Source organism: Polypterus senegalus, chromosome 2 (assembly GCF_016835505.1).
Source record: "Polypterus senegalus isolate Bchr_013 chromosome 2, ASM1683550v1, whole genome shotgun sequence".
Classification (NCBI taxonomy): Eukaryota; Metazoa; Chordata; class Cladistia; order Polypteriformes; family Polypteridae; genus Polypterus; species Polypterus senegalus.
In genome coordinates this window covers 223,099,875-223,115,758 of record NC_053155.1, presented here as the reverse complement: position 1 = coordinate 223,115,758, position 15,884 = coordinate 223,099,875, and the positions used below count along the sequence as shown (strand labels likewise).

General features: G+C 35.9%; 1 protein-coding gene across 2 annotated transcripts in view; it reads left to right on the top strand.

Annotated features, from left to right (window-relative positions):
* LOC120523740 (protein diaphanous homolog 3-like) overlaps window positions 1-15,884 on the top strand; it is a 933,584-nt gene that overhangs the window by 286,980 nt on the left and 630,720 nt on the right. For both annotated transcript variants that reach the window (XM_039745314.1, XM_039745313.1), the window contains exon 8: window positions 1,762-1,898. In XM_039745314.1, coding sequence (XP_039601248.1) covers window positions 1,762-1,898 — 137 coding nt within the window. The remainder of the gene's footprint in view (window positions 1-1,761; window positions 1,899-15,884) is intronic.

Sequence of the window (15,884 nt, the reverse complement as noted above, 5' to 3'; positions counted from 1 at the left end):
GTAAATTCTGTTCTGTGTAGACTGTCCTTCATGCAAAAAACAAGTGGCAATAATTGAAATTATAGCAGTAGTGAGTAAACTATTTAACATTCAATCTGTGCCCTAAAAGTAAAATTGCATTAGTCCTATGTAAAATAGCATGAAGTGCTTGACTGTGTTATTGAAGTAATTTGTTATATGTCTGTTGTTTATTCTGTATTAGAGTTTTTTGATACTAGACTAGGCAGGTGTGCATACAAAACCTGAATACTGGCCCATGCTTTATTCTACCTAGTATTCAGCTTAGAAAGGCGCCTTCAGTTCTGGAAGTTCACAATAGCAGCACATTTTAATTTAAGAAATCTGAATCTGATTCAGGCATGTAAATTTCTTATTTATTCTTCATTGAGGAGCATTACATATTTGTAATCACTTTAGAAAGAAGTAATTGCTTGATTTAAACTATCTTTAAAGATGCATATGTGATTGTTTTTGTTACGAAAAGTCAGTTACCCCTTGAAAGTACAGGATCATAAATTAATTACTAAAACATTCTTAATGTAATCTTGTAATCTGACATGCTAGACCACAGTATTTTATTGAAGTATTGTTCTAAATGTGTCTTAAATTAATAGTGACAAAACAAAAATGTAATGAGGTACCAGTGAATTTAATGATGAGCAAATGTTGGTAGTAGTGAAAATCTAAAGCTGCTTTTGGCTGAATTGCTCATAAGTAGCAAGTTATTAAACATGATTACTCTTAAGGGTAGGGCCCATTCTTCTCATATCATTATTTTTTGGATTTTCTCTTCAACTTATGTTATCCCCCTCATTTTTATATAATTGTGTGTAAAACCAAACATCCTAACTGCTGCTATATTTTATATTTACTATTACTTATTTTGACATCCCTGATCTAAATATTAATCATATCAAAAGTACATCTTGGTATAATGATATTGGCTTAGCCCAGTGCTTCTCAATTATTTTCTGTCATGCCCCCCCTAGGAAGAAGAAAACATCTCGCGCCCCCCGCACGACTATAAATAGTATCATTTGTCTATAAAATTGTTATAAGTACACCTCTGCTTAACACTGTGTCCTTATTAACGTATAAGAGAATAAAAAAAGAAAGAAATATGGACCAATTTACAACAAAGAATAGCTTTATTAAATGTAACAGAAAAGATTTAAAGTGCATTCTAAATTAAAAAAAAAATTTAAAAGAAAATTAAAAAAGCATGTTCCCCGAGGTCAAACGCGCCCCCCTTGATGGAGGGGCGCGCCCCACTATTTGAGAAACACTGGCTTAGCCTCAGTTAAAAACCCACTCAATAGACATTTACTTGTAAATTACTTTTTTTTTAATTAACAATTTCTGCCTCTTTTTTATAAACATTTTCTGACTAGAGAAGTAATGTAGCTGAAATAAATAGATTAGCAAAAACTGCAAATGTGATATATAGTGTCTCCTATCAAAAAAAAACTACAGTACATACGATATAGTATGTCAGTTACCAAAACAGTGCTCCCTAAAACACTGGGCATGTGCACTTTTAACATGTTTTGTTTTAATTTGCCAGTACAGTATTTTGATGTACTCTTGCATTAAATTTGCTTTGATTCTAAGAAGAATCTATATGGATTAATGTTTTTTATTAAGCTAGCCTCCTGTGGTGCTAAAATATTTCATAACTAGTCTTTGTCTCAAACTCATCAGTATGGTATTTATTCTGTACGTATGTACCTTTGTTTTTGTCTTTCTCTTTGTCTTCTACAGTATGGGTTGGAATGGATTCTTGGAGAGGAGAAGAGTCTCACCCTTTTGGCCAGAGCCATTGATCCCCGGCAGCCTAGCATGATGACTGATGTTGTTAAACTACTGTCTGCCATATGCATTGTTGGGGAAGAAAATACGTGAGTGTTAAAAATGCCAGTGGCTTATACTGATGATGATTATTATTATTATTATTAATAATAATAATAATAAAAGTATTCATGTTTTGTATTCTTTTTAACATATTTAACTCCTGTTTCTTTCAACATAGATCCCTCATCACCAATTAGCAGACCCATAGAAAACAATTATATGGCTCACAAGTCATTTTGGAAAGTCTTAAAAAAAAAAAAAAAGAATATTTTAAAAACCTCAGTTTTGACTCTCAAATCTGAGCTTGAATTCATTTTGTAGAAGAGAGTGTCTTACACCTTACTATGGCATTCCCTCTTGAAGAATCTCTGATGGTCCTTAGAGCTGGAAACGATGTCTTCCTTGGAGAATCACTGCTGATTGTTAGAACATGTAGTGTTCCCATTTGAAGAATTTCCAACGTGATGTGGGGGAGATTTCCTCTTGGAGAATTGCTGTTGATTGTTACAGTATTTCCCTTGGACATTCACTACCGATTGTCGGTAGATCGAGGAAGATAGTCAGAGCAATGTCGATTGTTAATAAATCCAAGTTGGCTCACTTCAACCTACTTTGCAAAACATACGTGACCCATTCAGATTGAATACAAAAGTGACTTATGACCCACTCATGTCAACCTGCGATCCATAGTTTAAGAAACCCTGCTGTAGAGGTGTATGTTCTAGTCTTATTCAATCATATGTATTTATATTGTACTGTTCAGCTCAACCAGTCATTTGTCTTTAAACCATAGCAAGACAAGAAAGCAATCGGCTGATCATTTTGTGCCTCCAATAAAGTGGAACGTTTGAGAGGAGAATGTCTTGTTCTAAGAAAAGAATGGTTGACACTGAGGGTAAAGTTTTCAAAGATGAATGGACCAACAGATACATGTTCATTATTCCTGAATAAAGTGCAAGACCAGCGTGTTTGATATGCTCATAGTATTCTGCTATTATAAAAAGTGGTAATATAGTACCCCACTATGAAATTAAATATGACCAGTATGAGGAAGCATACCCACAAGACTCAGAGACAAGTATGCTAAAAATAGGCCAGTCGATTGATCAACATGGGTGCTTTCAAATTCACTTGCATCTCAACAACATATGAACAGGTGTTTGCTTAGGATAACGTGGACTTCCCTGACCATATCTCTTATCAATAGATCATACACCAGTCTGTCCTATGCTGTGGTTTGTCGTAAATGTGTACTGAGGTCCTGGACACATCAATGAAACTGTTAAACTTTCTTAGAGCATCCTCATCTTGTCAGCACCACTTGCTGAGTGAAGTTGAGGGGAATGCAAAAAAACTGCTGCCTTACAAGTATTGCTGCATTTCTGGTAGATAGATCAAAGCACCTCATTTATCTCAATCTAAGGCTAAAGGGACAAAATAATTCACTATGCGGTTTTACAACTGTTGACTCTTTCCAGAAGAAATTAGTTTTCAAGGTAGATCTTTAGGGTGGCTATTGTGGTCGCTTCTCAACAGTGCAAAAACAATTTTAAGGAAGAGAAGGAGATTTCCTCTTATGTTGATTTCATTCAGAAGATGATTGAAAATTTCCAGGATCACTTTGAAATCTTAACTCTTGGACAACAGTTACTGCATTTTATGCAAGACCCATTCCATATCAAAGATGCTGTTGAATTTTCAATGGAGGCTAAGGAGACCCTTCTGGGTCTCTACAAATGGAGCTGATTGATTTACAAGCCAATGTGGCATTAAGAGAGCAGGATGTGCTCATAAACATTGTTCCATGCAATGTTTTACCTGGCCTTTCCAAGGTGGAAGTTTACATATGTGTGCATCCCCATTTCAGTGTGAGTCAGCATAATTCAAAGATGTATATTAACATAAATAAATACTGTTCAGCACTCACCAATTATCACGTGTGTGTGAAAGTTGCACTGACTTTGCTCTTGCCAATATTTAAAATATTTGCAGGACAAATTTAAGCTCATTTTTCATATTGAAAAAGAGAAATAGAGGGGGTAACAAAATGGTTTGGGAGATTGGAGAAAGTGCAGATGGATTTTAAGGCTAAACCAGCCCTGTTACTTTTACTTTTTATTTTTTGAGACAACATACCTGTTACACCATCAGTATTGTACCTGAGCTCTGCTTTTTGCTTGTTGTATTAAGAAAACAAGCATGCTTGTATAGTGAACTTTCTAAATAGCAACTATTTATTTGTTTTTGCTTGTGATCACACAATATAAATATTCACTTGAACAGTCTGGAAGAAATATACAATACAATACAATTTATTTTTGTATAGCCCAAAATCACACAAGAAATGCTGCAATGGGCTTTAACAGGCCTTGCCTCTTGACAGCCCCTCAGCCTTGACTCTCTAAGAAGACAAGGAAAAACTCCCAAAAAAACCCTTATAGGGAAAAAATGGAAGATACTTTGGGAAAGGCAGTTCAAAAAGAGACCCCTTTCCAGGTAGGTTGGGCATCTAGTGGGTGTCAAAAAGAAGGGGGTCAATACAATACAATATACAGAACAGAACAAATTCTCAATACAAATTTAACTGTAGATTATATCACATTATATGATTTGGATTTGTTCAGAATCTTGGAGACCTCAGCCATCAAGGTGCCTCTCCTATTTGTTAGTTCCACAGCTGAAACAGCGCTGGGCCAGCCAATCCGATGAAAGGACCCCTCTACCACACGATTCCTGTGATCCTCCATCAAGGGTGACTTTACCTTAGGCAGGCAAAACAACTTGGCAGGTTGGCCATGGCACCAAGTGCCACAATTGAGTACAGAGAAGAGAAACAGAATAGGTGAGGGTTAGTAACAAATTATAACTATAATATTACTTATGTTTTAGTGCTAATGACTAACAAGAGAGATGCAGTCTGTACAGTTAATCAGCAGCTCTAGTCAGGATATGCTAAACTGAAGTAGTGAGTCTTCAACCAGGATTTAAAAGCTGAGACCGAAGGGGCATCTCTTATAGTAGCAAGCAAATAGTTTAGGGGCCCTGTCACCAAAAGCTTGACCTCCCACTGTTATTTTATTAATTCTTGGAATCATAAGCAGATCGGCATCTTGAGATCTTAATGTCTGCTCTGGTTTGTAAGTCATGATAAGTTCAGACTAGTAAGCCGGACCATAGCCATTTAATGCTTTACTGTATATGCTTAAAGGAGAATTTTGAAATCTGCCCTAAACTTATCCGGAAGCCAGTGTAAGGATTTAAAAACCGGAGTTATGTGTTCGCATTTATTTGTTCTTGTAATAATTCTTGCAGCAACATTTTGAATTAACTGGAGTCTTTATAAAGAACAGTTTGAACATCCAGTGAACACTGCATTGCAGTAGTCAATCCTACTAGAAATAAATGCATGAATTAATTTCTCAGAATCCTGTTTATTTAGAAAGCGCCCTAATTTCCCAACATTTTTAAAATGAAAGAAACATGATTTAGACAACTTTGTAATGTGCGCTTTAAATGACATGCTAGAGTCAAAGATAACTCCTAGATTGCTGATTCAGTAAAATTAATGGTGATTCCAACTGAGTTAAATAATGACAAAATATTATTGTGATCAGCGTCATTCCCTCCAACGTTTAACATCTCTGTTTTATCTGTGTTTAAAGATAGGTAGTTCTCATCCATCCACTCCTTTAATTCACTAACACAACTAATTAAAGAGAACATTGGAGAAACTTCAGTTGATCTAAATAAAAGGTATAACTGGGTGTCATCTGCATACGAGTGAAAATTAACATTATGTTTCCTAATGATAGATCGAAGTGGAAGCATTTAAATTGAAAACAGTAAAGCTCCCAGTACTGAGCCCTGCGGGACACCATATCTCACTTCTGTGTATAATGATGGAGTACCGTCACCACATTTCTGTACATATTGGAATCGATTTGATAAATAAGAACTAAACCAAGCGAGCACAGTGCCTGTAAGCCCAACATCATTTTCTAGTCTGTGCGGTAAAATAGAATGGTCAGTGGTGTCAAATGCTGCACTTAAGTCTAACAACATAATTACAGTGGAGTTTCCTTCATCAGAGGATATCAGAATGTCGTTTACAACCTGCATTAGTGCCGTTTCTATACTATGACTAGTGTGGAAACCAGACTGGAATTTCTCAAATAAATTGTAATACGTAAGGTGTGACTGAAGCTGATTGGTGACTACTTTTTCTAGTATTTTAGAGAGAAATGGTAAATTTGAAATATGCCTATTATTATTAAGTATGTGTGGGTCTAGATGTGACTTTTTAAGTAATGGTTTAATGACTGACACTTTAAGTGCATCAGGTACTGTGCCATGCAATAATGAACTATTCATAATGTTTTGAATATGCGCTGCAAGAACATACATTGCACTTTTTACTAGTTTTGTTGGCACTGGATCTAGGGAACAAGTAGTGGGTTTCATTTTAGAAACTGAAGTTAAGACTTCCTGCTCAGTTACAGGATTAAAATGGTTTGCATCAAGACTAAATTTACTGGATGCCTCACAACAGGGATTATGGGTAACAGCTTCAGGATAGTAACAGGTGGGATAAACAACAGCCTATGATTTAAGATCACATGAATGTGGCATGGATGGTGCTCTAATCAGTCAGCCAGGCAGTTTTACTGCCATAATTTGGGATAATACATAAGATCCCCTCCAGTTAGGATGAAGACCACCTCTTTTGAAAAATCCAGGCCTTTTCCAAAAATCATCCAAATTGTTCACAAATGCAATGCTTTTATTTGCACACCAGGTTTCTAGCCAGCAGTGAATGGAACGCAATCTGCTATAAATCACATCCCCTCTATGTAATCTTGGTAAAGGACCAGATACAAGTAAATTCCAACATTTTCTTTTACCTTTGGTGCATAGAGAGATGAAGTTCCTCTTTAATACCTCACATTGCTGTAAATGAATATCATTAGTGCAGACATGCAGCAATAAGGTAGATACTTCATAGACAGCGACATGGTCCAGTGTGGCCTCTATGTCAGAAATCTTAGCCCCTGCAAGGAATTTAATTTTAACTGCAAGTTTAACATAGTTTGGAATTCTAACTTTCCGTACTATGGAATTGCCAATTATGAGCACTTTCTTATTCTCAGTTTCCACAGGCGCACTGCGGAGTGCTGAGAATCTGTTCTGGACCTGAATTGGTGACCTGGGTACTTAGGGACTAAATTTTGGCTTCTTAGACCCCCATCTTACTGTTACCCGCTCACCCTGTGGCTGAATTGGTGCTGCTGACTTCGGCCGCGCACTGGCTACAGTGGGACCTGGAGAGACTGAAGCCGAATTGTCTGAACAAACCGAGTCAATCCAATTTCTGGTTTGCCTAATTGCTATCAGGTTCCTAACATGGTCCTCCAATTTGTGTATATTCTAGACCAACTCTAAATTAACTAAACACTTTTGTTTTTTGTTTTGTTTCGTTACTGGCTGCTGGCTATCACCTCACAGACCTGTATTTATTATACCTAAATTTGCCTAGCCCTTCAATGAAACCCCTATTTTGACACCTGCCTCCTGAACCTCCAGAAAAGTTAGACATAATTAAATTAAAAAGAATTTACTGTGTTTATTAAAAATAAAAATAAAATAGAAAGCTGAGAGGTTAAATACAAAATATAATAATGAAAATGTTATAAATAACGGCACACATTCAGTCCTTCCTTTCTATCTTCAATTTGATCTGTCTAATCTTTCAAATCTAATTCTGCTTATATAAGAAATTTCTACTCCAAATTGTAATCTTAATCAGCCTTTCCCCTAAACTAGATTTTCCCTTCTGAATTACTTTTCATGTGTTAGAGCCCATAACACATAATTAAAATATACCTTCTTTGCTTAAGTGATATTTCCTTTTTTCTAAATTCTGTTTTAACATCCGTATCTCAAGCTTCAGACTTACTATTATTTAAATACATTGTTATGAGTAAATAGTCAACTATTTCCAAAGCATCATAGCTTAAAGGTTCAGTTTCCTGTACTACATTTGACAGAGGACTCAAGTAATAAAAACTTCCTTTTATTTAAAAGTTCAATTTTGACTTAACAGAAAATGTTTTTTGTGGAATTAACTGATGCCCTTATTATGTTATTCAGTTCATATATTAATTTTCTAAACACAACGAACACTTTATATTCTACTGATTTTAAATTTCAGTTATTTGAGTCTATCCAGTCCATTTCAGGCCTGATTCTTAGGCCAAGCTTTTACTAGTTAGTCAGGTTGGCCTGTTTTCCTGATGATCTCTAGAGGTGATCAAAATAGTTGACTCATTTAAACCTAAGCAACTCACTACCATATTTTGAGAAACTCTGGATTGCTTTAGACTGCTCACAAATATATGGGAAATAATATTGGAACTACATACTTAATGTATGCATCTGTTACTTGGTAAATTATAATAATATTTAACTAAAGTTACATAATAGTCTTACAACATTTAGCCCTCTTAGCTTTATGCTTACGCCAGGACAATGAAAACAGAAAAAATGTTACTGTATGTAGCAAAAACAATGTACATGCCTAACTGTTAACATAAATACAGTATTACACATGCTTTATGTAATGCATTTTGAGACCGTCAACGATGCTTAGTCTGATGTTGCATTTGGGACAGCAGAAGTGTCTTTCTTTATGCATGTTTCTTATTTTTTTCTGCTGCTTGCACATGAAGAGGGTAGAATGACCTGCATAATCGAGGTATTCCTTATGTCATTGTGGACTACCACAGCATAAGGCTTAGTAACTTCTGCATTTCTCTTGACAAGAACATTGACAGTTACTACTTTGTGAGCATTGAATGTTAACATATTGCTTACCTTTTGTCATACAGTTATTGTTGTACCAAGCTGAATCTTTACCTGACTGAATTTACCAGACATATCATGGTTGTTTGGTCGTATAGTGCCATATCATGCATTAGTTTCACTTTCTGTGTTAACGTCTAATGACCAGTTCACATTGTCATCACTATCACTCAATTTTAGCAGGTGTTCAGTTTTAGTTTGTTCTAAAACTGCCTTTGGGGCTTTTCATCTGTTTTTGTATTTTTAGTTGGAGGGTATGCCCAACTATTGCATATTGATGAGTTAACTTAGAGTGGTAAAAGTCAAATGTTTATGATTTTTGAAGCATGAATTAATTTCATCAACTGGATGGCGCCAAAATACTGCCCCAATTGTAATTTGGGCTTAAAAATGTAAAGCAGATCATTACTAGGGCCCACAATTTACCGCAGCAAGAAATCGAAAATTCCACAACGTTTTTTTTAAATTCTGTGGCATACCGCGGCGCGGCAAATGCAGTACCAGAACTCTATAACGTAACCCAAGCAAAATAAATGCAATTTTTCTTATTCTTAATCCTTAATAATAATAATAATCCATCATATCAATCAGGTATATTAAAGTGTTCACATCTGCACTTTGTAATCCACAGATTTGCTTTAGGCCAAATATGCTGAAACATACAGTGGTGTGAAAAACTATTTGCCCCCTTCCTGATTTCTTATTCTTTTGCATGTTTGTCACACAAAATGTTTCTGATCATCAAACACATTTAACCTTTAGTCAAATATAACACAAGTAAACACAAAATGCAGTTTTTAATTGATGGTTTTTATTATTTAGGAAGAAAAAAAATCCAAACCTACATGGTGACAACACCAATCCATATTTTGAGAACGAATGTTCCACATCAACAGAAGAGATCAGCAACGCAATGTAAACTTTAGCAAGAGTTGCTAGGCGAGGCAGTTTGTCCTGTAAGGTACGCCAAAAAGCAGTGATATCAGGTGGAATTACTTCACGAGATGCTATGTCCAGATAAGCTTGCCATTCATCTGCTGCAGCCATCATTGTTGGCACTGATTGTACATGATCAGCAGAATTCTTCGAGAAGAGTGGTAGCTGTCATGGATCAAATATTCTCACAGATCTGAATAGGTCTATAGCCGGCTGTTTGGTTCCCATAAAATATTCTTCAAGTTTAGCAGCAGCATTGTGCTTTGCATCTTCACAGCTGCTGGTTGCAAAGTCAGACACTTTGTTGTAGACATCGACAGCCATGAATGACTGTGCCTCAAAAGAAGTCAGAGTTTTCATAATTGGTTGGCAGTGAACAGATACAAATTCAAGTTCAGCTCTCAGCTTGTTAAGTTTATCAGTACTTTGCAGCAATGCCGACAGCTTCTTTAACTAAACTGTAGCTCCACTGTGTTCAATTTCAGTAGCAACGAACGAGATATAATAGTCTAGATACTCAGTGTGATACAGCATATCCTCGAACCAAGAGTTTCATCTTGTGATGACTGGAGTTGGTGGCATGACTGCCCTTTCAACTTTTATTTTTTTTAGTCGCAGATGATGAAGATATCTAGCACGACGTCCTGATGCTTTGGAGAATATGGCCTTGACAGAAGCAGCCAGCATATCACAAAGTCGTAGTGCTTCAAAAAACTACTGACAGGATGTAGACCCAATGTGTGAGATGAATGGCATTTGGCAGTATTCCTCTCAAACTGTCACGAAAACATTTTTTCATATAAGCTGCATTATCCGTAACAAACACTACAACGTCATTGCAGCGCACATTAACTTCAGTCAGAGTACAGATTATTAGCTGTGCAATGCTTACATTGTTCGCTTCGGTTAAAAAATCTGTGTTCACTAACACTGCTGTGCATTCATCTGGTTTAAAAGCATGGAGCGGTTGAATAAGCACATTCACAGCATAACGTCCAGCAACATCTGTTGTTTCATCGGCAATAATGACCACTTTCTGTCCGGCTAGCTTCGCTATTATATTAGCCTGTTGTTGGTTGAAAATTCTTGTAACGTATAGTTCCCTAAGTGTATTAGCCTGCGGTATTCCACCACCACCCTTCAGGTTCTTCTGCATAAAACTATGCATGGTAGGGTTGTCAACTTTCTCCAGTGGTATATTAGCTGCCATAAATGCTTCCACCAGTTCCATCACTAACGTATCTTTGGCAGCAGTTGATCGTTCAATGCATCCGGTAATAGTACTTTGTTGTTTGCTGCATGTCATTCCTGGCCTCATGTTGTTGTTTATTTGCACGCTGTGTGTGCTTTTTTGTTCCCACATGATCAGTTATAGTCTGGCGTCTAACATGATCGACCGCTTCGTTACAAGTCTTGCACCACAGTAAACCACCTTTGGCGTAGAATTTATCTTTTCCAAATTCTTTAACTTGCTGTTCCAGTCCAATATTCACTGCAGTTTTATTGCGTTTCTTGTTATTGTTATTGGCCATACTCAAAGATTAATTTTACTAAATTTAAATAAACCTAATTAATTGTAAAATACACGATGGGCCAAATTGTTACCACAGCCAATAAATCGAAATAAAAATTGCTATAAGTACCACCAATGCTATAAATCGACTTTAATGTTTATTCTTATTAAATTAATGTTTACTCTTCCAATGGAAGGGCTAATGACGTAATGAGATGATGCAATAGGCTAAAGAAAGAACTTAAAGAAGTAATCAAAACTAATCATACTAATATCAATATGCCTCAAATGGTGAGATTTCATTCAGATTTGGTATTTTCCGTGACAGTTAGGTTAATTCTGCGGCGTGGCGTTTTACCGCTGCAAAATTCTAAATTCTGTGGCATGGCATTAAATTCTGCGGGCTGTGGTAAATCGTGGGCCCTAATCATTACACATCACCCTGAGTCTGACTTGTAATAAACTATAATTGCATAGAATTGCTAGCCTGAGTTAGATTTGCTATGTATTTTTTGTGATTGATCTCAATATTTGTGTAGTATTCCGTGGCTGTATTTAGGAAAATACAAATCTATCTTTAAAAACAAAAAAATGACATTTTTAAATTTATTCTGATGACCAATATCAAGTATTGACATAAAGAAAAGCAATAAGAGGCAGATTTCAGAAATTCATTTGCAAATATCAGTTATTATTGTGCATAAATGCTAACAAAAATAAATAAATTCAGACTTAAATAAAACCAAAACTGATTAAGTTTCTGTACAAACAAAACCTCCAAAGATGTCCTATGATACACATACTTCCAGCCTTCTCTCCTCCCATCCTCCTCCTTTTTCCTCCATGCGTTTGCATCCAATTTCTGCTCCCGCTTATATCTTTGTGAGTGCCTGTTGCCATTCTTCCTTAGCTATGCAATGCAAAACTGCTGCCTGCACCCTCACTCGACCGACCATTGCACTAACCACACTGTTTTCATGAAGAATAATGGATGCACTTGCAGGAAGAGAATAGGAGTGCAGTACAAGTCTGTTTATGGGCTTCTAATCTCTTCAGTACACATGCTCCTCAGCAGCATGCAACACTGCTGGACCAAACCACACACCCCACAAAGAACCTACTGTCCTGTAAAGCAAAAATATACCTTTAAAAAATAGACTAGAGGGAAAGGTAAAACAAATAAAGCAGTGAAGTGCTTCTTCACAGTTATTTATGATCATAGTTTGGGAAAGCTGCCTCTTTTTGGTCTCTTGGTGATTGGTCCTGTAATACCTATTGATAAAGGCAGAACACAGTACAATGTGCCTTGTAGATGGAAGAGTTGGGTTGTCCCAGTCACTTTCAAGGTTGTATGTAATTGCAGATCAAACCACAGATGAGAAAATTGTTGTGTTGAAATTACAAAAACTGCCTCATTGTGTTTTTTTTTTTTAATTTTTTTATTTTTTAATGACTTCTGTTATACCGTAGCTCTGGTAATGTGGGATTATGAACAGGTGTCAGGAAACGCATTCGTAAAGATTAGAAATGGTCATAAAAATTTCACAATATAATTTTTTGTCAAAGCTTAATTTTACTTTACTGCTGTCAAAAATTCAAGCATCATTGGTGCTATCAGCCCATCTTGATATCACATTGAGAAATATAAGGTTATGGTTACACACCATCTGACAATTATCAGAGGTATACCTATGTCTGTTGATCCACCCTTTGCTTGTGAAAGCAAATCTGAGTATGACTACAGTATGTAGCACCAACATCTCCTGTTATTTTGGCTTTAGTGAAAAATATTGTGCAGATATCCAATCGCTTCTCTGTGTTTGGCATACTGTAGATAGGTTATATGTACGGATACAATGGTATCTTTGGGAACAGCTCTTGGTTCTCTTTATGATATCACTGTAAGAATGAAAAAAGATTCAATGGCAAAAAAAAATTAATTGTTAAGAAAACCTGTTTTTTTTGTTGTTGCATTTGATGTACTTTGTTAATCCTTGAGGGGAAATTGAGTTTGTTTGTAATTGACCCACAAGGTTTGAATGTATGAATGAATAATATAAACTAGCATTGCATTATGTGGATAGTGTCTTAATGATTTGCTGTCTTAATTACAGTATATTCTCTACAGTAAATACCATTTATACCTTTATAGTTAACATTTTCCTGTTTGGAATTTTTCTTTTTTGCAATGAGCAGCTTTGTGTCCTTTCCTTTTTAGCCTTTTCACACATTATTAAGCAGCTAGATAACTCTGTTTTTGGAGTGCCTTAGTACATGCTGTTTTTTTTTTGTTTATTCAAAGCCAGTCCCTGACTTTAATAGAACTTCTCATTTAGTGAATGCATGGATTATGGTTTTGTTCTGCCTTGTCAAAAATATTTCCAGAGTGTATCTTTCTAAAATCAACAAAATGTAGACCACAATGAGTTAGTATCTATGAATCTTCAACACTCTCACACTCAATGTACAGTCTCTTTTTACATAGGTTATACATGATAAAAACTTACAGATACAAATGGTACTATTATCTTTTTTCTACCTTTTTGATTAACCTCACAGGTATTGGACAGGAAAGTAAAGGAAAAAGGAATTATTATACTCTTAAAATGTCAGGAAGAGAATACACTTGGATCAAGAGCAAAATATGAGAATGAGTAGGGTTCTGTGCATTATGAGGTATGAAGAAAATGCGCAATTTTCTGAATTTCGCAGAAATAAAGCTGATACTATTGGCAATTGAGACAAGCAGTTTATTTAACAGCAGTAATTGACCTCAAATAAATATTTTTGTGGTAGGACTCATGAACTCCCTGCAATAGTCAGAAGAAAAACTGACCTAACTGTAATATTGAAGCTATACATGTATAGTATACAATTTATAATTTTTTTTTTATTTTTATTTATTTATTAATTTTATTACAATCAATACATAGCAATCAAGTTTTTACAAAAAAAAAGAATTATGCTAAGAACAGATCGATCCCCACCCTTGAGAGAGAGAGCAAGCCAAACGGTGTAAAATTTAAGGCTTTTAAAAATACCTAAATCAACAAATTCTCTGTGCTTTATACAATCATTTCAAAATATTACTGATTAGATCCTGCCATGTTTTGAAAAAAGTCTGCACAGATCCTCTAACTGAGTATTTGATTTTTTCCAATTTTAAATAATATAACACATCAGTTTCCCACTGACTTAAAAGAGGAGAGTTTGGGTTCTTCCAGTTTATCAGAATAAGTCTGCGTGCCAACAGTGTAGTGAATGCAATCACAGTTTGTTTGTCTTTCTCCACTTTAAGACCCTCTGGAAGAACCCCAAACACAGCTGTTAATGGGTTAGGAGGGATTGTGAGTCCAAGACTGTCTGAGAGGTAATTAAAAATTTTTGTCCAGAATAATGTTAATTTGGAGCAGGCCCAGAACATGTGACCTAGTGAGGCTGGGGCTTGGTTGCAACGTCGCAGGTTGGATCATGCCCTGGAAACATTTTGGAGAGTTTTAGTCGAGACAGATGTGCTCGATATATAATTTTGAGTTGTATAATTGTATGCTGTGCATATGGAGCTTGAGTGAATTCTCTGCATTGCTACTTTCCACTCCTTTTCTGATATATTAATTGAGAGGTCATTTTCCCAGTGTCCTCTTGGATCTTTGAAAGGAAGGGATTGTAAAAGGATTTTATATATTGTAGAGATGGAGTCTAACTCCTTGAAATTGAGCAATAATTTTTCCAGCGTGGATGAGGGTGCAAGATGAGGAAAATCTGGAAGGTTCTGTTTAACAAAGTTCCTGATTTGAAGATAGTGAAAGAAATTTGTAGCTGGAATGTTAAATTTGGAACGTAATTGTTCATAGGATGCAAAGACGTTGTCTATATAAAGTCTCTAAGCAAGTTAATTCCAAATTTTTCCAGATATTAAAACTGCATATGTTTGTGAGGGTTGAAAGAGGTGGTTCTTTTGCAGGGTGCCACAGAAAGAAGCTTCTCCGTCTTAAAATGCTTTCTACATTGGTTCCAGATTCTAAGTGAGTGGAGCACAATTGGGTTATTAGTGTATTGCCGATAACGTGTGTTTATTGGAGCACAAAGCAAGGAATACAAAGAAGTACTGCAGGATTTTACTTCTATTGCGGTCCATGCCTGTGTATGTTCTTCTATTTGTGTCCAGGTTCTTATCGACTGTATATTTGCCGCCCAGTAATAAAACTGGAAGTTAGGTAGAGCCATGCCGCCTTCTGCCTTTTGTCTTTGTAGGGTCGCTCTTTTGATGCGTGGATGTTTAGAATTCCAAATAAATGAGGTTATTGTTGAATCTAATTGCTTAAAGAACGATTTATTAATGTATATTGGTATGTTTTGAAATAAAAAGGAGCTTAGGAAGAATATTCATCTTAACAGTGTTAATTCTTCCAGCTAGTGTGAGATGAAGGGTTGACCATCTATGCAAGTCTTGTTTAATTTTTTCCATACAGACGACGAAATTTTTTGATAAAGAGCTTTATGTTTACTTGTGATGTTTACCCCGAGGTATTTAAACTGTTCTGCAATGATAAAAGGAAGGGTGTCTAATCTAATATTATATGCTTGAATTCACCGGAAAGAGTACACTTTTATTCAGATTAATTCTGAGACCAGAGAGCTTTTGAAATTCTGTGAGTGCTGCTAAGACTGCAGGCACAGAATTTTCTGGGTCCGATATATACAGTACCATGTCATCTGCATATAA